Source organism: Leptosomus discolor, chromosome Z (assembly GCF_034619465.1).
Source record: "Leptosomus discolor isolate bLepDis1 chromosome Z, bLepDis1.hap2, whole genome shotgun sequence".
In the NCBI taxonomy this organism is placed as follows: Eukaryota; Metazoa; Chordata; class Aves; order Leptosomiformes; family Leptosomidae; genus Leptosomus; species Leptosomus discolor.
The window spans coordinates 3,754,487-3,775,386 of NC_141419.1; the positions used below are offsets into that span (position 1 = coordinate 3,754,487).

Consider the following 20,900-nt stretch of genomic DNA (forward strand, 5'->3'; position numbering starts at 1 on the left):
GAGGGGAACGAGGCAAAGGGACCCCGGAGGTGTCGGGCACCGTCCCCGGGGTGCGGGGAGGGCCCTCAGGCGCGGCCCGGCCTAGGCCCCGGCCGTGCCCCCCCGCCCCCTCCCCTGTTTACCCCCTCCAGCTGTCCGGGGCTCAGCAGCACCCCCCGCCGCCGCTCTCCCCGCTCAGCTCTGCGCATGCGCCACGCCAACTGCGCCACCACCCCCTTCGCACCCGCAGCAACTCCGACTTCACGTAAACGGCGTAAGTCGCTTTCGGGAATACTTCCTCGTCCTGTCCTCCCGGCGGCCGCCACCTCGTGATTGACGGTTTCCCGAGCCAACGGGAAAGGGCAGAGGTCTTCATGGGAGCTCGGCCAGTCGGAGGGGGAGTGGGCGGGAGCGCGGCGGCGCGAAGGGGCTGCTGGGAGTTGTAGTTCGCGGAGGGAGGGATGGCCGTCGGCTTCGGGGGGACTTTGTCCGTGGCGCTGGAGCCTCAGGGCTCGGCCACATCCCTCTGCCCTTCCCGCCATTCCCTTCCGCGGCTCCTCTTCCTCTTTCTCTCTTTCCCAAGCCCGGGGACTGCTTCAATCCAGCCCTGGCTGGGCCTGGATCCCCTCAGCTCGCAGGCCGCAGCAGGGCCTGGGCCCCAGCTGCCTCACAAATTCACCCCAGAGGGTGCCCGGGCTGCCCTCAAACGCGGCCTCCGCGGGGGGCTTGGGCTTCACAGCCCCCTTTCCAGGGTGGAAGCCGGCAGGCCGGTGCCTCCACAGGCGTGAAGTTCCCACGGGCAGCAGGTTGTGACCGAGTCCCTGCTGGAAAACTAACCCCTGCCCGCCGACGTTTGGTCTTTGCACCAGCAATTCCTAGAAGTGAAGTGCACAGCTCCCCCGGGCAGCACAAAGTTACTGGGTTTTTTTTTTGGGGTGGGGAAATAAATAACTCTGTGGAAAGAGCCAGGGGGTGGCAGTGTTAGCAAAATCCTTCCCTTCGCCTTCTCCCTCCAGCCGCCCCGCACCTCCTGGGGACGTGGCCGCCAGCCCTTGGGGTGAAGGCAAGGCTGGCATCTCCCCTAGTCCTAATTATCTTAACGCACCCTCCCGAAGAGGGGGGGATGTGTGTAAAATAAATCAACAGTTATGAATTCATCTCTCTCTAATTTATTTCCACAATTAAACCTTCCGAAGTCTATTAATAAAGTGTAATGAAGAGTTTAAATTTTCATTTAATTCATTTCAAGTTAATTCCATGGCTCCTAGATAATTCCAGCTGCACAACAGACGAAAATTGCTACTTGCCTATTCTGTGTTAACAGAAGGAGCAAAAAGCCCCTTAAATCAGACATAACATGGAAGCGTGAGAACTCTCCCACACACCTCCAGACTCATAAATGACAGACCAACCACTAGCTGTAATGATTTGTCTTCATCTCGTAACCCATTAAGTTATTCAGCTGTTGTCAAAGTTCTTGAAGGAAGATAATTGTTAATTGTTGCCTCTGCATCTGTCCAGACTCTTTTAATTAAACAAATAATAATCGGGATCCATCACTCTCATCCTTACAACAGGGTTTTATCTTCTTTTCTCAGATGCCGTCCTCATGGGGATCTAAAGCTCTACACAGACAATCAGGCAGGCTTCGGATGCCCTTGACATATAAGTTGTACTTGCTGACGGAGAGAAAATTGGGGCACAGGAGCTTGATTTTTTTCCACGCTGGTGACAGACAGACGTAACAGTGGCTGGAGCCAAGGAGGACGGGGGGGCACTTGCGGGCTCTGACAGAGCTGAAGTTTTTCCCGCTGCGCTCTCAAAGGGAACTGGAGGCACGTTGGGGAATGTACACAAGGCGTTCTCCTCCCAACACCCGACCTCCTGCAGGATACACACCACCTGGGAGAGTATCCTTGTGAAAGAGGGCTGCGGGGGTTTCAGTCCAAAGAAAGGTGCAGGCAGCGAGGCATAAAACCGCCTGAGAGTTGGACTTGCCCTTCTCACAGCCTTTGAGGGAAAACAACTGAAGTCATACAGAAGGCAAATGTTAAATGGTCTCAGTAAATACGTCTCCTATTCTGTCCTCAATCTATGCTACACACGTTTTAAAAAAAAAGACAATTCGGTGTAAAAAACCCACAACATGCGCACAAAAGTTAAATTTTACATAGTTAGGAAGTCACAGCACACACACACACAGGCTTCTAGACACAGACCGTGTCCTGTGAGAGAGAAGCAACATGGTTTGCCCTGCAGACACCTGGCCAGCGAGCGCTGGAGCTGGACTAGGATTTGTTTGCAGGTAGAAATGGTTAGGCTGGAGCAGTCAAAATAAAGTTCAGTCGTGCATCCTTTACTTTCCACTTCCCTGTGCTGTTTATTGGGGCAGACTGGAGAAAAAGAAAATCATTTGACTGAGAGAAAGCCTGACCTGCCCCGAATTTGCTTGGGCAATTCTGAGTTGCAACTGGGGATGGGGAACAAAGCGCACACAGAGAGAGAGGTAGCGGTGCCGAGTTTATCTTTATCAAATAAATGCACAGATGATGAGAAAGAAAGAGTTGGGTCAAGTACAGAAACAGACTAGAAACGTACAGAAACATTCCTGTAGCCAGCGTGGGCTGCGGCCAGGATGTACCCCAAGGTCTGCACTCCCGGCTTCTTTGAGCAAATCTGCTGCTGATTCCTTGCACGACTTCAGAAAACACTTCCCTTTTGGTGTCTACCTGGGTTTACCTCCCTGTACAGCGTAAATGATGTTTACCTTTCGATGGTTAACATCTGCTGGAAAATATTTAGACCCTCTGATCAAAGCTACTACAGAATAGCAAAGCTTCGCAGAGGATTCTGTCAATAACGGGGATGAGTTCTGAGTGATTTCCATGTGAACACCACTCTGGGCATTTGCTGGGTACTGTATTAGCGTGTGCTGGGTTATGAAGCTCTGTGTGCTTGAGGAGCCTGGAGGGGCAGGGGAAAACACCAGTGCCTGGGGCAGAGAAGGTGCCCAGCTGCAGGGCTGCTCAAAGGCAAGAAGTATGAAGTATTTCCAGGGGCCAGGGAAGACCATTATGAACTCAGGTATACACTCAGTGTCTGATTTTGCTCTCCAAGATACAACAGGATAAGCTCTGGTGTGCTATAACTTATGTAATTTGCTTGATGGGACATTTTTAAAGCTCCCTCTGCCTGTTCATGCGGATGTATTGCTCTCCCTTTGCTGACTAAGAAGCTTGATCCTAATTACGCTCCTTCCCGGTGTGAGGATGTTCCAAGAATCACAGCGAGCATCTCAGCTGGGCCATGAAGAGCCAGAGGTGGCTGGACGAACACAGGAGACACACATAACTGCAAAAAGCCCCGAAGCAGCTCAGGCCCCAAGGCCCTGATGGGGATTTTTGCCGCTGTCAGAGCACTGCAGCGCTGAGCAGTTCACTCAGGAATACAGATTTAATTGGATGTCTCCAGGTCTTCATCTCCCGATCCGGAGGAAGCAGGAATATCTTTCCACTTTGTCAAGAATTTGCACTAACCAAAACCCTCTGCAGAGTTCAATAGGTAGAAAGGCCCTCGTCCAGCCAGCAGCATTCAGCCAAGCAGGTCGAGAACCTACGCAACCAAAGCAGCAAGAAGTTAATTCGAGGCCGCATCCCCCCCCCCCCGGCAAACGTGCAACAACCAGGTGCTAAATCAGAGGCACTACCTCACACCTACCCACCGCGGCTGCCGATTGATCCAGGCACGAGGAGGTAGAAAAATCTGACCCAGTTATTTCACGGGAACGTGGTACTGGTTTTAGCTTCTAGGAACTGTTTCTGAAAGAAAACCAGCCCCCGCGTTTTCTCCTGAACAAGCCTCTAGTTGTCTGCGCGCTGCCAGTGCACGGTCCTGCTTCAACCGAAACACGTACCAACCGCCGTCGTCTAGGATCAGGCTTCTCACCCAGATGATGACTAAGCCCTTTCAAAATGAGAAACGCTCAGGATTTCTCGCTTAATTGCTAAACCAGATTAATTTGACTATCCAGAACATAACCGAGCGGAAGAGAGGAATTGACACACCTAGCTGGTTCCTGCTCAGGTTGATGATTCACTTTAATTGACGGGTCACGTTTGTTGATGATTTCCACCAAACAGCTGCAGCAAGGCTGCTGTGCTCCCCTCCTGTCTGCCAGGAGGGCGAAGGGCCGTATTCCCTGCAGCCTTCCCCGAGCCAGTCCAGCCGCCAGTGCTTTGGGAACGGAGGCCACCTCAAAACCAGAATGTAACCGATGCAAACCAGCAAGTGTAACCTCCAAAGCTCGAGTTCTAGCTGCCGTGGGTGATGCCAAGGGCCCATACCCTCACCGCATCGAGTCTGCCCAAGGATTAGGGACTGCACCTTTACTGAAAGGCTCCTTTGCCCCTAAAGTTTAGCTAATAAACCACTTCAAAACTCCTGCCAGTTTTCCTCGCTCTGGTCACACACACATGACGCTCAGGAAGTCGGCAGCAGAGCCAAGAAATCAGGGTGGCTGAGCCCAGTCGTACGGTGCTGAGCAACCCCCTCATGCTACTCCAGTGGTTTTACTAGAGCCTTATCAGATTTCCTGGTGATTCAGACTACGCTGGTGACCTGGGTGAAGAGCACGGCAGCACCAACAAGCACAGACGGGGTTACAGCACCACGTTGGTCCAGAATAGCGGCCAGTGCCCACCGGGCCTGTCCCCCTGGAAGTCATCGCTCTGCAAATCCCACCGCCCTAGAGCTCTCCTCCACGCTGAGGTGAAGCAGACCACGCCTGTCCCTCTCCGAGCAGCAAACACAGAGGAAGGAGGTGGCTGCTCCGCTCTCCCCGATGGGCCTGGGGTGCTCTGCCAGCCCCACGAGCCCCAGCTGCCTCCCTGCGGTGGGCCTGGGCCATGCGCCCACAGTCTCCCTGCCACCCCCACGCTGCTGGGCACGGCGTAGTGCTGCGTCACCCCACTGCACCCCTCCAGCAGCGGGCACCCACCAGGCCAGACCGCAAATCTCGCTTCCCCCCCTTTATTTTACACTTCCTTGCCATTGCATTAGGGCCCCTTTGACTCCTTGCACCCCCCCTTGCCCTCTGTGCACCCCTCCTTGCATTTTCACCCCCTTGCTTCCATGCATCCAGCCTCGCATTAGCACCCTCTGCCTCCACGTACATCCCCTTTGCATTGCACCCCCTCATCTCCTTGCACCCCACCTTGCATTTCACCTCCGAGGCTTGCACCCTTGTCCATTGCTTGCCTTTCTGTGCACCCCCTTTTCAGTTGGATCCCACCTTGCCTTAGCACCCTTCCACTTCTCTGCTCCCCCCTTTGTGCTGCACCCCACTCTGCGCTGCGCCCCCTCACCTCCACGCACCCCTGTTGCAGTAGCACCCACCTCACGTTGCACCTTCCTCCCCTCTTTGCACCCCTCCTTGCATCACATCCTCCTCCTCTGTGCACTCCCCCCTCCACGTAACCCCTTTGCACTGAACCCCCTCTTGCATTAGCACCCCCAGCTCCCGTGCTCCCCCTCTTCTGCTCCAAACCTGCTTTGAAGTTGCACCTCGCTTTGCACTGCACCCCATCTTCCACCCCCTGCTCCCACCTCGGCACTAGCACCCTGCTTTGTGCTGCACCCCCTTGCCTCTATGCACCCCCTTTGCAGTGGCACCCACCTTCCACCCCTCTTTGTGCCCCTCCTTGCATTGCACACCCCCTCTTCCATGCACCCCCTTTGCCCTGCACCCATCTTGCACTAGCACCCCCCACTCCCCAGCAGCACCCAGCTTTGCAGAGCGCCCCATCTTCCACTACCACCCCCTGCTCCCCCCTCTGCTCCGCACACCTCCTTCCACCGCACTCCCCTGCACCCCCTTTGCCCTGCACCCCTCTTGCATAAGCACCCCCAGCTCCCCACCCCACTCCGCAACAGCACCCAGCTTTGCAGGGCACCCAGGGCACCCCATCTTCCATTACCACCCCCTGCTCCCCCCTCTGCTCCGCACCCCCCTGCACCCCCTTTGCCCCGCACCCCTCTTGCATGAGCACCCCCAGCTCCCCCCCACTCCCCAGCAGCACCCAGCTTCGCAGAGCGCCCCATCTTCCACTACCACCCCCTGCTCCCCCCTTTGCTCCGCACCCCTCCTTCCCCCGCACCCCCCCCCCTCGCACTAGCACACCCCCCCCCCCCCCAGCTCCACAGCCCGCCCCGTCCTCCCCGGCCCCCTCCCGCCCGCCTCCCGCCGCCGCCGCCGCCGCCGCCGGCGCTGCCTCCGCCCCTGCCTCCTCCCCGCGGCCGCCCCGGCCGCTCGGTGGGATGTGCCCCGGCGCCGCGGCCGCCCCAGCAGCGCTCCGGCTGTCGGCGGGGCGGCTCCTGCCCCCCACGCCGCCGGCGGGCCCCGCCGCCCGCCCGAGCCCCCCGCCGCTCGCCGCCATGGGCGCCGCGGCCCTGCGCGCCCTGCTCTGGGCCCTGCTGCTGCTGCTGGGCCCGCTGCTGCTCGGCCAGGGCTTGCAGGCCAACCCCATGCTGGCCTCCGAGCCCTCGCAGGGACAACCGGCCCCGCTGCCGCGGGGCGAGATCGGGGGCTTCACCCCGGCGCCCCCCGCCTCCGCCCAGGAGATCCAGCCGCTGAACAAGCAGCCGGCCAACGGCTCGGGCGAGGGGCACGCCAAGCCCCGCAAAGCCTTCCCCGTCCTGGGCATCGACTACAACCACATCCGCATCCCCTTCGAGATCTCCCTCTGGATCCTGCTGGCCTGCCTCATGAAGCTGGGTAGGTCGGCGGTGTCACGGTGGGGTTCCCTTTGGGGAAGGGCACTGGGGAGGGACACCCACCCCCCACCCCCCCCGGCTAAAGCGCCCCGGGAAGGGATCCCCGGGCTTCATGTGAGCATCCCAAGGAGAGACCCCCCCTGAGCATCTCAGGGTGGGACCCTCCCAGCTGAATGGCACAGGCACCCCCAAGTAGCCCAAGGAGAGACCCCACAAACATCCCAAGGACAGACTCCCCGGAGCATCCCAAGGATGACACCCCCCCCCCTCGGAGCACCCCAGGGTGGGACCCCCCCAAGCATCCCAGGACAAATTCCCCTGCACATCCTATGCAACCCGCCCCCCTCCAGGGCAGCCTGGGGCAGGGGTGGGCACCGCTCTCCCCACGACCTTGGGTCCCTGCCGTAGGCCTGGCAGGCAGGGCAGCAGCACCCCAGCCCGGCAGCGGGGCTGAAGATGCTCCCCGACCCCCGACCATCCCCTGCTTGGACCAGGTTTGCTTTCCTCCCATTGACACTCGGGCAGCAGCAGGGAGGAAGCGTCCAGTTTGTTTCTTTGCTTCCTTTCTCAACCACAGCTGCCTTTTGTAACCTTGGGAGAAGTCACTTAAAAAAACCTCCCAGTGCTTCAGCCTCCCCTTCCTCCCCCTCCGCAGCAAACCAGGGTGGGCAGCTGCCTGTGCTGCAGAGCATCCGGAGGATTCCTGCATTAAAGATAACGAGCATCAGGGGCCAGAGGGCTGGGAAAAGTCACCTGCTACGATGACCCGCTTTAGGAAAGCACCAGTCTGCCGGGGTGGGGGTTGTTGACAAAGTGTTTCCCAAACTTCTGCAGCTGGATCAATACCAACTGAATTACCCCAGAGCGTGCGACGTGATGTAACTGCTCCGTGCTCACCGGCGCTAGCGTGCCGGACCTGGCCTCTGGCAGTGCAGAGGTCGAGCTGGCCCCGGTCCCGTCAGCGGTGTTAAAGCCAAGAGGGCAGGTGAAATGTTTGCCTGTTCCTTCCTTAGAGCAGGTGATGGGAGGGAAGGGAGCTCTGCGTTCCTTCATTTTGCTCCTCAATTACCATCAGTGATTTAATAACGCTAACGGCAGCGCTCCTCCTGGAGCACTCCAGCTTGCTGATTGAAATCTTGCTTTGGGAGGTTTTTTTTAAAGCTGGTGCCTCTTGGAAACTGTACCCTGTCGTGGCCTGGAGGGGTCTGAGAGACCCCCAGGAGCTCAGATCCTCCCTGCCCAGCTTTTCCTAAAAATATCCCCTTCCCAGCCTGCTGCGAGCGTGCGTAGGCAGGTAAAGCCCCATTTTCAACAATCCCTCCTGGGTGTTTTATTTACATATAGGCGCAGGAGTGCAAACACTCCAGACCCAGAAGCTTCCTGCCTGTCTGGGAGACAAACGGTCGGGGCAGAACGCAACGAAGTGGGATTCGTGGGGTCGATCCTTCCCCGGCTTTGCCCAAAATGATCGAAGGCACGTTTAGCTAGAAAGGTGCCTTGCCGTAGGAAACGCAGCCGTGAAATCTCCTTTCCCAGGGCTCACCCAGCGCATGTTAAGCGACCTCTGGTAGCTGTTTGGGGCTATTGCACTGCGTTTTCAGTTCTCCTGCCTCGCAGAGCAAAGAGTGATGAAATCAGAAGTATCGGTGCGGAAGCTGGTGGAGAAAGGAGGGGCTAACAGCGCTGGCCTGCGGCCCTGCTCCGGGCCGTGCTTTGAGAAACCGCCGCTGGAAAGCGCCGGAATGGGCAGTGGAAAAGCGGTTCCCCTGGGACGGAGGTGGTGGGGGGCACACGGGGGGGCAGCGCTGCCCGCAAGCTGCCCCCCTTCCCACGGGCGCCCTCCGTCATCGGCGCTGCGCTGGGGCGCTGCGTGAAGCTGTTCCTGCCGCCCTTGCCTGAAGTTGGGGCTCGTTTGTGCTGCGGGGAAAGTTATTTCTGGCGGTGAGCTGAGCCCCGGCGGTTCTTACGTGTTCAAAGTATTATGCAAGACTGCGTGTTTAAGGGGTGTATTTTAGGAGGAGCTGCCTTGTAAGTTTGGCAAGGGTCCTTTGGAGATGGCAGGTGCTCTGCAGAGCTCCAGGGATGCTGATTACGCCGAAAATCCATACCTTAGGTTCCCTACACCTCTCACAGGGGCTTCGACAGCAGAGCAGTCCTGGAGCATCCTTTGCCTTGTCCTCCTCTCCGGGGTTTTGAAGGGGATAGCGTTGCTTGTTCACGTTGTCTTGGCATGTAGTTCCCAAGTTGCTGGTACAGCCGAATATTCAGGCTCCCTCCACTCATGACCTGCAAAAATATCTCACTGCTCAGTGTCTAAATACCGGCCCTGTCGATCCCGCCCTGAATCAGAGGATGTTGTTCAGGAGCAGCAAAATACACTTTTTTTTTTTCCACCCAGGGATGGCTCTTACACAACCGGCCGCTGCTGCACGCCTGTGCAGTACAACCTGTGATGGCAGGATGAGGCACACACATCTCCAAGGCTCCCTAAACCACAGGGTTTGGAGCATCCCGTTTCCATGTAGAGGGGAAGGGAGATGATGAGCAGAACAGGAATTTGTGGCGCTTCCCCCCCCCCCCCCCCCGCCCCCCATTAGTCTGCATTTATTGATACGTTGAGGTAACCCTGCAAAACCCTGAGGTGCAGGGGACAAACACCTTTTCTCCAAAAGAGGGGCAGTCGGTGCAGCGTGACAGCTTGGCACCTCCTGACTTCCTTTCCCCACCTTCTCCTCCAGCTCCAGATGCCCCTTTGCTGGGTTAGGGCTGGCGATTGAGCCACGTGTTGCTGCAAGACTGAAAGTCTTCAACCCTGTGAATGGTTTCTGGGTGTCGTCTGCTGGCATAGGGCAGGGGTGACCACGTAGAGGAGCTCAGAAGTGCTTACAGGGCTCTCCTCTGGGCCAGGAGATGCAACCTGACCCTGGTCCTGTTGCTTAGTTTCCCCTCATTGCTCTTGATGCTTTAGACAGCTCTTCAGGTTGAAATGAGTCCCGGCGTTGGCCCTTCCAGGTGATTTATCCTCTTTCCAGCAGCCCTAACTGTTGAGTTTGTTCGGGGAATCAAAGGTGTGAGTTGAGCCTTTCCCCTCTTGATGGAGTTTTGGTAAAATGCCTCAAAGGATGTTGGTCCCTGGAGGATTCACCACGTGACAGGGGGTGGCTTTCTGGGACAGAGGGACTTGTCATCCCAGCGTGTCCTGCAGGCGTGGGCTGCTTCTGTTTTGCTAATCCCAGTAGAGAAGGGGAAGGCTGGTGCTGGCTGCTTTGCTTAATACTCACGTGGTATTTTAAGACTGTGTAGGAGAAGAGGGAGTGAGGGGTAGCTACAACCATGCCTTTCCAAAGTCCCGCCAGCTACGTGCAGACCACATCTGGTGATGGCTTGACTTTGCCAGTGAAAGTGGAGAAGCCTTCGTGGCTTGAGGGTTGCAACCAGACTTTGTCTCAACCTGTTGCATTGCTGCAGAAGGTCAGACCTTCGTAAAACGTCCAAATCAGAAGCCCTCTGTGCCCGTCTCTAAGGTTTTGCAAGGATATCGTGAGCGTTTCCTTCACACTGTGCCCAAGGAGGGGCAGGGAAGGGCTGGGGAGTTTCTCAGCACAAGAACCTGGTTTCCTGACACTGATCACTGACCTTACGGCTCACGTGGCTCCAGGAGACGTTCAGGAGAGTTCAGGTTCAACTGTAAATAGTTTTCTGTGTCGGGGAAAGGGAAGGAGTGAGTCAGGAATGTAAATAACAGATTGTGGTTACCAGTCCCTTTGCTGGCTGTGCGGGCACGGGCTGGGGCTCGGTGGTCAGGGCTTTCTTGCAAACCACCAGCTTTTACCCACCTTGGGGGAGAGTTGGGGTTACCTCTGTCTCCGAAGCACCTCTCAGGCCCTACCTTCTAAAGCAGAAAAGCACAGCAGCCGTATTTCCATCCTGCGTTAGGCGCTGCCTTCGATCGAGGCATGCCCTGTTGTCTGTCTGCGGGGCCATCTGTCTGCACCAAACGGCTCTTGAGCTTCCCAGCCTCCTTGGAGCATCCTGGCCACTCCGCCTCACAGCTCAAGTGCGTGGTGGGGACTTAATTTCCTACATGTCCACGCCGGTGACTGCTGCGGAGGGTCCCCTTGAGGCACTGCTTCACGGCTGAGCTCTCTTAGCCTGGCTTTGCTCGCTGATGCACGCTAGACGCTGCGCTCCAGTTGGGGTTGGCGCCTGTAGCAATCCCTGAGTCATTGCTCTGTCTCTTCTTCCCCCTTCGCAGCACTCAGCTTTTTCATGTGTCTGGGCTGGGGCTGTTGGCCGGGGTGTTCCCCCCAGCGCCAACCTGGTACTTGCAGAAAAATCACCACTGCGTGATGGTCGGGCTGGTGGAGAGTCTGTGCTAAGCGAGCAGAAAGCGAGCCCAGAGCTGCGGGCAGGGGTGTGTATGTGGGGACACGCTGCTGCTGTGGGAGTTGTTTGGTGACACACCTCAGCCCAGTTTACTGGGCACGAGGCATCCCAGCGACAGGCTCTGGTGTTCAGTGCCGCTCCCGCGGCAGCGGTTGCCTTTGGCCAGTGCTGACCGTCCCCGTTGCTGCTGGTGTCCGGGGAGGAACAAGGTTAAGGAAGTTCCTGGTGCCTGCGGGCTTGTGATAGGAGCTGGGAAAAGAAGAGCAAAACATGACGGGTGCAAGTGGGGTTGTGGAGCCTGGCAGAGGCGCTGGGTGGCTCCTGGGCACGAAGGAGCAGGGACAATTTCACAATTGCCAGAGAAACATTTTCAGAGGCTGGCAGCTGCTGGCTGGCAGTGAGATTTGGGTGCTAAAACGCTTGGGTGCTTTTCAAATGCTTTTAGCAGCCTGCATCCCTCCCCTGAAACCGGGGCTTTTGGAGGGGTCACCCCAGAGTACAGAGACCTGTGAGTCAGGGACTCGAGGGGTTTTTTGGGGGGAGAAACCTGTTGCGGTGGTGGCAGAGGATGCAGGAACTAGGTCTTGAGACTGGACGCGGCAGGAACACCCCAAAGCAAAGCCACCGGCGAGGCTTGGAGAGGGGACGGCAAAGAAGCATTTGAAGACGTGCATCACCCCAGCCTTCGTCATTGTGTTGGAAATATGTGTGTCTGACGTCCAGGATGATCGTGCTGGAGGTTATCTCCGTTCCCTTTCTGCCACTGCGAGGTTGGCTCCTCTTGGGTGCCAGGCAGGGCTGTGCTGGGCAGGCTTTGCTGGGGGACGGCCTGTGGCAAAGCTTGGCTAGTGGGAAGGGCTGCCGGAGGCTTCGTGGGCTGCTTCAGCTGGATCGGTGGGACTGGTTGATGCGGATTCCCTTGCTGAGCCAGAGGGAAATGTTTGTCTGAAAACCTGCGCGCTCGCAAGCGGCAGCCCCGGCTGATTTCGTGTGTGGGCTGCAGATACCAAGGTGGCGTGTGGTCTGAGATCGCTGTATCAGTGAGCTGGTGGCTGTTCTGCAGGGGAATTGAGGCTTGATGAATAACTGTGAGGAAAGGATTTTGAAGTACTGATGCAGCTGGTGCCACAAAAGTGTAAATTGTCATGATAATGAATTTAAACAGCCTCTTCTAATGCAGACTTGTTGCGTTCCCGCTTCTTTATTGGGGAACGATCCAAACGTGTGCTGTGGTTTCCCTTTCTCTCTGCTTTGCCATCTCAGAAAGAACAGCCACAGAATTGTATTTCCTCCCCTCTCTGCCCGTTGTGGGCGTCTGAGCGAAAAAAACCCAACATCCAAACTGTTCTCTCCGTGGATCTGAGAAAACCGTTAGATTAATTAGGGCTGGAAGAGTGAAAGGTTCCTGCTGTGAAATACGGGATGGTGATGGAGTGGGAAAAGCTGAACACGTCTGTAATCACAGCCCATACCTCCCTGGTGAGCCCCAACGTCTATTAAAGCAGAATTACCCTCGGTTTGCAGCCATGGCTGTGCTCCCCTCAGGGACCCCGTCACCCACAGCAGTGCCTGGTTCTGCTTTCTGGTCCTTGAGGCCACTCAGGAACGAAAGATGTCGTTTCATCCCGTTTATTAACGAAGGCTTCGACACCTCGTGCTGGGTGTCAGGGATGGGCTGGCTTCCCGCCCAGTCTGCAGGTGGAATCTGGGATGTGGGACTTGCCGAGTCCTGCAACGGGCAGAACCCAGATGGGTGCTGGCCTGGCTTTTGGAGACATCCCGTGAAGTTGTCCCTCCCCTGAGATCCTCTAGTAGAGCTGGGGTAGTTTGTGGGGTAGGAGCAGAACATGCCAGTATTTGGCCTGTTTGGTTCATGTCCTCCATCCCACATTGCCCCATCACCCAGCCAGGGCTTATCCAAAGGTGCTGGAGTTCCCTTGGGGATTAGTGGGGTGGAGAACGAGTCTTTTATCTGCAATTAGTGTGGCTAAATAAGAGTCCTTTGTGGGTTGAGAATTACACGTGGGAGAAGGGGAACCCGGGTGGTGGTGGAGGGAAGGGGAGAGGGTCGTTCTTTGGGATACAAGCAAATAAACCTGTAGCACTGAGGGGCTGGAGCCTGTCTTCTGCAGAAGAGAGACAGACATCTCAATGGCACTTGTATAAACCAGAAGCTCATTAGGCTTGCAAAAGAGTATTTCATTAACATAATCCTTTCCCTTTTCCCTCCTGCGAGTCCTGGGGTTTGGCTGTAGACTGCAGAGATGATGGGGGCTGTAGAGACTGTCCCAGGGTCGTGCCAGAGTCGATCCTTTTCTAGCGCATCGTTGGAGCTGTGGGTAGCGAGAGAGGAAACTTTAAAAGTAAGCAATAATGAGGATGAATTACTGCAGCTGCCTTGTAAACATTTGATTTTCTTTTTTTTTTTTTTTTTTTCCTCTCTTTTGGGTCCCCAAGGCTTAATTTGTTCAAATAAAAACCGAAATCCATCCGGAATACTCTGTGAAAACACAGCCTTGCCGAGCAGAGACGGAGCTGGGTTACACCTCTCCCCGACGCTGGCTTCGCTGGGCTGCCTGGGTTGTCAGCAGTTTTTCTTCTCACCCATTGGGGCTCAAAGCTGGTTTGATAACAGCCGCGGTGTTTGGAAATCTGGTCCGGCCGGCTTCAAAGAGAACAGCAGAGGAGCAGGGAAGTCGTGGTTGATGGCTTGATTTGAACCGAGTATCGATGCTTGGTCCTTTCACATCGTGGTGCCGGCCAATATACCACCTTAGGCAAGCTGTACGATCGCCATCTGTTCTGTGTGGCGTTTGATATCTTGCTCATCTCTCTAATTTTCCAACGTCTTCCAGTTGCATGTTAATCGAGGGACGGCTATCTTGTCATGTTTTGTTCTTCTGCTCTTTCCTCGGGCAGAAGAACACGTGTGTTTCTGCTTGGGAGGAAAGAAATTAAATCAAAAGCTCTACAGGCAGGCGTGCACACACACGTTGCTGCGTGTTTGTCAGAAAAGGCGAGATCAAAGATTGATCATTGCTTGGAGTGGAGTCGTGAGAACAAATTTGGTGGTGTGTCACCTTCGGTGGTGTGTCACCAGGGCTTGGGGTTCCTCCCCAAGGGAGCCTTACCCACCTGCCTGATGGATTTGATAGGGGCAGGACTGACCAAAGGCTCGTTTGAAGTTGGGGTGGTGTTTTTGAGATCCCTGAGCGGAAGGTTGGAGAATGCAAAGTACTTTCTGTAATCAGAAGAGGACAAATGAGCTCGTTTCCCAGGAGTGACTCATGAACATCGTAGCATCGATGGTCTTTGTCTCCAGAAAGTCGCAATGCAATCAGCCTTGGAGGGACTGCTCTTAAATTCTGCTTAATAGAGGGTGCTGGTGGGGAAATAATTCCCCTCGCTTTATCAGGCCCGCAAGACGCACATTAGCAGAAGCAGACTCCCTTTTGCAGTGGGTTTGTTTCAGTGCCTGGAATTCTTCTGCGTTTTGGAGTCACAACGTGCTAAATCTTAATGATGTATTTGGAGAGAAGGCAGCTTCCCACCCCGGCGCTGGAGATTTTAACAGCACAAATGCCACAGGCACACACTTCATCACGCACAGGCTTTTAAAGAGAAAAGCTGGTGTATCCAGCCCTGCCAGTGCCTCAGTTTCCCTTGGGAGCGCTTTTCCCACGGCAGCCTCGGTCCCTGGAGGGGTGCGTTTTGCAGCGTACGGGCTCCCCTCCTGTCTCTGAAGTGCTGCGTAGGGGAGAGAGCATCTGCTCCCAGGAGCGCTCCCGTTTTAGCTTGGCTGGGTGTGAAACAGCATCGCCCGCATCCCGGCTGAGGGGGGGATGCTGGAGGGCTGAAAGGGCGTCTGACGGGGACGGCTCTCCAGCCCCCGGGGTCTCGCTAGCGTTGCCGTTAGCCGGTGGGGTCTCCACGTGCCAGCGGCTCCTGCTGAAAGCTGGGGAAGAGGCAAAGGCGTCTGGGTGCTGGATTTGGCTCTCGGCTCGCCACTGGCGTGTGCTCCAAGTGGTGTTGCTTTGTCTGAGTTTGCAAAGCCCGGTAGTAATCAGTGATAATTGCAATTACCTCCTCCCTCCCGTCGGGAGTGGAGACCAACAGGTTATTTCCTGAAAAGCTTTTGTTTGTCTTTCCTGCCGTGTTCCCGGTAGGAAATCTGCCCTTCCTGGGAAGGGCGATTGGCATCGCTCTGCCTGGGGAGTTTGTCTGTGGTCATCTTGGGCTGGCTCAGCTTTAACTCTTCCCGAGGCTTCGAGGGTCAGCAGGAACCTTGTATTAAATGCTGCGCCGTGTGGTTGAGGGCAAGGAGCTGGGAGAGCGACCGGAGCCTTATTTTGGGTGAACCAGATTGGAGCCTTGTTTTTTAGGTGACCGGGTACCATCTCTTCACATCGCCTTGAGTACCTTCTGCTCCAGAGCAATTCAATATCTGCATTAAACAGCATGAAGCTTTGCTTTGCACCGTGCAGAAAGTAACTGGGAGGGTTTTATTATAGAAATCCCCCAGCTTGAGGCAGGCGTGCTGCGCTGACCCCTCCTAGCCCAGCTATTCGTGGCATCCAGCGTGCCTTGCGACAGCTGAAGCAATCTGGGAAGAGCGTGGCTGGTGAGCGGTTATGTTTAGCTCCTGGACCCTTTCCCTGGAGCTGGAGCAGTTTTCCTAGACCTTCTTTTATTAGGCCTCCTCAAAATGCCCAAGTCCAGCTGCTGCCGCTGTTTTGATGCTTTTGAAGGCTATAAACCCGAATGAGGATGCTGTTGCCCTATAGAAAACTCAGTTTTGTGGGGTAAACGATCTGTGCCAGGGAGAGCCCAGCTTTGCTGGCTTGGCTGCCTGATGCACCCATCCAGAGATGGTGGAGAAGAGTCAAAATGAGTCTTGGAGCAACAGCAGCAGGAATTTGCATGGCAGTTTGTCCCTGTGCGCCTCCGTACCTGCCTGCCTGGCTTCTGCTGGGTGAATGCCACAGGCTGATAAGGCTTCATAAGGTCCCACCTTAGCAAAACCATGCGTGGAGCACGCCTGAAGGCTTTGAACAGGTTTGCTAATCTCAGCCTGTGGTTTGGGAGTGGCCTTGCAATGTGTGGTTAGAGGAATGTAGTCCGCAGGGATCAGGGTTACCGGAGTACCCACGAGTCACCGGAGGTTTTTAATAGCCAGCTTGGAACATAGCGCCAAACCCTCGACTGGTTTCTCAAAGCTCCTCTGGAGGAGAACGTTGGGTTTTGCGGTAGCTCGTCACGGGGCGGCTCTGGAGCTGGAGAGGCGGGGAGGAGAGCTGCTCTGCTCACAGCTGTGCGCAGCTGGATCTGGAAGAGGTTTCTTCAAGATGTGATGGGACCAATCCTTGAAGCTTCCCAAGCCACCACTGCTTGCTCCAGCAGCATCTCCAGTTGGCTCTGTCTTTCCCTCCCTACTTGAAATGCTGTAGCTGTTGCATGACAGTCCAAGGCGCCGTGGGTTTCTCAGTCTATAATAGCAATTAGGTCTTTCTTAATATCTGCTTTTCTTGCAGAGTGTCCTTGGCTTTTCTTCTAGTTTGAAGGAGAAGCATTATCTAAACGTAGGACTGGAAATCAGGAGCCGCTGGGTTCTCATGCCAGCTCTCGCGCCGTTCACTTGGGGAGTTGGGCAAGTCCATTTAATGTCTTTTGTCTCTCATTTCCTTTTTACAGCTGGGAGGAAATTAATACCAGCTCTGTAAAAGACTCCCAATTGATCTGTTAATTTCTTGTGAGTGCTTCGGAGATAAAATGAGGGTTCATGCTTTTGCTGCATCAATTCTCCCTGCTCTCGGAAAAAAAACCACTCAAATGTTTCTATTAAACACCTCTGTTCCGTGGATTGCTGTCACAGCACATTATGGTAGTGTATGGGCACCTTCTTCTGCTGAGAGGCTGATGCTTTTCTCCCTGTCCTCCCTAGAGTGTTCACCAGCTCTCTCTCAACACAGCCAAGGTGCCGTCGGGCAAGCAGCAGACTGTGGTGTCCATCCCAGCCTGGTCAGAGGGGGCTGTTGGTCCCAAAAAGCTGCTGTGGTGATGCTCACCTCCCACAACGTGAGCCCTCGGGGATGTCTGCCTGCGCGGGTGCGAGCTGCCAGGAGCCTGCCTTTGGGCTGCCTTGCTGTGCCACCTTGCAGGCCTCCTGGTGTGAAGTAGGTTGGGGGGGGGGGGAAATGGGCTTTTTTAGGGTTTGCCTGTGAGTGGCCAGGGGTGGGTGAGTCAGGGAGGCAGTGATCGCTCCTGCCCTGCCCTGCCCTGCTTGCGAGGGCTGTTGCAACCTGGCACTTCTCTGCCTGTTTTAGGGAGGTTTTCCTGGACACGGGTCTCCCCCGGAATGCGGCTCTTGCAGCAGGTGCCCCAGGTCAGGGCCAGCTCTGCAGGGAGGTGCTGGCTGGGCTGGAAGCCTGGGCAGGCTGGTTCCTAAGCCTAAACCTAACCGAAACATAAGCCTGAGGCAAGGGAAAGCACAAGTTGGAGCGATGGCAGATAGGGAGCAGGATGAGTCCCTTTCCCACTGATGGACACCAGCGCCGCAATTAGAGTTTGCTGCAAGCTGCTCCACGCAGCACAGCAGAGCCAGTTTGGGTTGATCTTAATTAATTAGTTTATCTTTTAGAGTTGGAGGGGGGGAGAATTAGGCAGTGCTCAGGCTGTCGCTGGCTCGTCTGGCTGACCAGACCTTCTGGGTCAGGGCAGCAAGGTTTAATTGGGAGGAATTGCTGCCGGCTGTTTGGCGCTTGTCTGCGAAGTTGCAGGCCAGGCGGCGTGAGCGTTTGCTGTCTGGTTTGCAGGGCTGCAGGGGACGCCGGGTGTTGGACCGTGCAGAGGTCTCAGCGGGCTTCCCTGAGCTGTCCCGCGCCGGGTGCTTTGGGAAGAGAGAGGGACACAGCCCCTTCCGATGGGGGAACGGCTGAGAGGGCAAGCTGCAAATCAAGGAGCAGGCCCCCCTGTCCCCAGCTTTGTGCCAGAGGGGTGAGTCGGTGCTGAGCCCAGGTTTGGGCTCCAGGGGAGAGATCTCTCCTTGTTATCGTTGAAGTTCTCTTGGTCTGTGTAAACAGCGTGTTTATTAGTGTATACAGCGGCTTTCTGCAAGGGGGGGTCCGCCCATCCCGGCGGGCTGATACCCAGGGTGCCTGCAGATGATTCACGGCTCTCCTGCGTGCCCGGCGTTGTTGCATCCTCCTCCCGCTTTGCAGCACTGCAGCGCTGCCATCGAGGTCCCGCGACACCCGCGTTTCACTTGGCTGCAGCGCAGCGTCCTCCTCCCCTGCGACCTTCCAGCAGGGCTCTGGGTGGAGAAAATGAGATTTCCCTTGCCAAGGGGAGCGTTTTGCTCCCGGGGGGGTTGTCAGGGCGGGTGGGGAGCTGGGCTTATCTGAATGCAGCTCGTGACTCCAGGTGCTGCAGGATGCAGCGATGCCTTTGGTTGCGTTCCCCGGGCTGCTCTTCTTTTCGTGACCTTTCTGCGTCTCTGAATCCGGCCCTGCACGAAAGGAACAACCTTGTGGTTTCCTGGCAGTGCCGTCATCATCCTTGGGTATTTCTCTGCTGACGTTGCCTGTGGCTGGGAGGGGGCTGCCTTGACAGAGCGTGAAGTTTGGCACCCCTGCATCCCTTTGGAGCTAGGCAATGCCTACCGTGGCTGGGACGGTCCTCAGCAGAACTACCAGCCCCAAGGGGTGCTGAGCAGGCGCTCCCAGGGGAAGGCAAGCCCCTGACACTGAGGAGTCAAGGCATGTTCCTATTCCTGCAGGCACTGAGGTACCAGAAGAGGTTTTGCCCTTGCTATTGCTGCCTGCTCAGCGCTGGGGGGTGAGGAGGAGCGGTACCCCCTTGCTCACCCTCCCCTCCGCGCCCTGCCGTAATGGCTGTGATAGGGGGCCATATAGAAAATATACTTTCTAACCGAAGATATATCGAAAATATTAATAGAGAGCTACATAGAAGATGCTAAAACTATTAAAAACATACCTACTTTATAACCTTTCAGGTTGTAAAGATTTTTTTTCCGCACGTCAGCTGGTGCGGCAGCACGATGGGCCCGTTCCCGTTATTGGCAGTCCCCACGGCCATTGCTTATCCTAGCAGTTAAAATGCATGAAATGGCTCTAAATAACTGCTCTCTGAAAGGCTCCAGGCATGAAATTAGCACAGCTTTGCGCCCCAGGCCGGCTCTGAACTGTCCTCTCCCTTGGCCCCTTGACCTTGCAGAGTGCCAGACCAGCATCGCTCCTGCTGGCATCCATCCCCTGTGTGCACGGGGCGTGGGGAGCTCTCAGCATCCTCTTGAGGAGGAAGGCTCTGGCTGCAGCTTATTCTCTGTTTATCCTGTTCTGGGGCGTGGGCTTTGCTCCCCGAAGGTCCCCCAGGGACAGCAAGATCTGGGAAAGGCGAGTGCATGTCTGCTCTCTCCAGCTGCCTCGGGGGTGCAGGGTGTCTAGACTTGTCTCCCCTCCCGTGGGAGGATTTATTCAGGGCCTGCCAGTGGGAACTGGCTGCAAATTGCTGCTGCAGGAGGATGGTGCAACTGGGAAGCTGTCAAGACGTCGCAGCCCTGCTGCAAACCCCCTGCCAGCAGCTCCTGGCGATAGAGATGCGGAGAAGCCGTCTGCCCTTTGCTTGGCCTGAAGGGCTCTTCCCTGATGCTGGGATGCTGCAGAAAAAGCGGGGCCACCCGCTTTTGCTAACGTGGCTGTACTTTAAGGGCTTGAGCAAGCTGGTTTGCACCAGTCCTTGCGAGGTCTGCAAGGGCCAGGCCACTGCAAGTTATCAGTCACTGTGGCTGGCTGGCGAAGCTGCAGCAAGGCTGTTGCACGCTGGTACCTGACAGTGTCTGCTTTTTTGTTCTGTAGCTTTCAGGTTTTGACTCATTCGTGGGCTGGCCCGATGCTATCAACGCTGTTCTTATCTGCTGCAAAGCAGGCAGGGTCCAGACGGGTCACCTTCTCATGCACACTTGCCTCGCCGTAGGCGTCAGGGCTGAATACACGAGGTGGAGCGAGCTGGAGGCTGTACCAGGCAGCTCTCGGTCTCCTATCGCAGGAAACTCCATTTGCCCCCGGTTTGTTTGCAGTTTGGGGGGGAAGTGGGAGAAAACAAGGGGCAATTCAGCGGCTGCGAGGTGGGACCCAGCTGTTTGAGCAAGGTCTGTAGGCGAGGGGGACGGTAACGTCACATCGAAAGAAAATAAAAGCCGTACCTTTGGCAACTAGCAACGGGATTTAATGGCTATTGACAGCGGCGACGTGACTTGTAGGGGTGCTGTGTGCAATCCAGCTCAGAAGGGAGGTCTGGCTGTTGGCCACGGTCGCAGCCGGGCTGTGCTGGGCACCTTGCGTTAGGGTGGGTGGACCCTGCAGGGACCCAGCATGGGGCTTTGTCTCCCTCTCCACCTGCATCCCGGCTGGATGCTTAAAACAGGCAAAATGGTGGTGTTGGATCCCCACTTCTTGCAGACTGAACATGTCTGGAGGCTGCAGCTCGGCGCTGGGTGGTCGTGGATTTTAACCTGAGTCCTGCGCATCAGGCTGGTCACAGCCCCCTGCTCACGGGTGGCTGGGTGGAGGAGCGTGATCCCCAAAATTAGGGCTGGGTGTCTTGCTTTACCCTTCTCTCCCTGTGCTTGCTTTGCACGCCAAGCCCACGGCGAGGTTTGGGTGGGTGCCGGCTGTGTGGCCGCTGTGTGGTATCTGCATTAACTCAGTGAGTCACCAAAAGCAGTATAAATTAATTACGCTCCTCAT

At 56.1% G+C, this 20,900-nt stretch overlaps 1 protein-coding gene across 1 annotated transcript in view; it reads left to right on the forward strand.

Moving 5' to 3' along the window:
* The first annotated feature begins 6,411 nt into the window (after positions 1-6,411).
* Positions 6,412-20,900, forward strand: part of SLC9A1 (solute carrier family 9 member A1) — a 29,337-nt gene continuing 14,848 nt past the window's right edge. The window contains exon 1 of the mRNA XM_086479267.1: positions 6,412-6,751. Coding sequence (XP_086335393.1) covers positions 6,412-6,751 — 340 coding nt within the window. The remainder of the gene's footprint in view (positions 6,752-20,900) is intronic.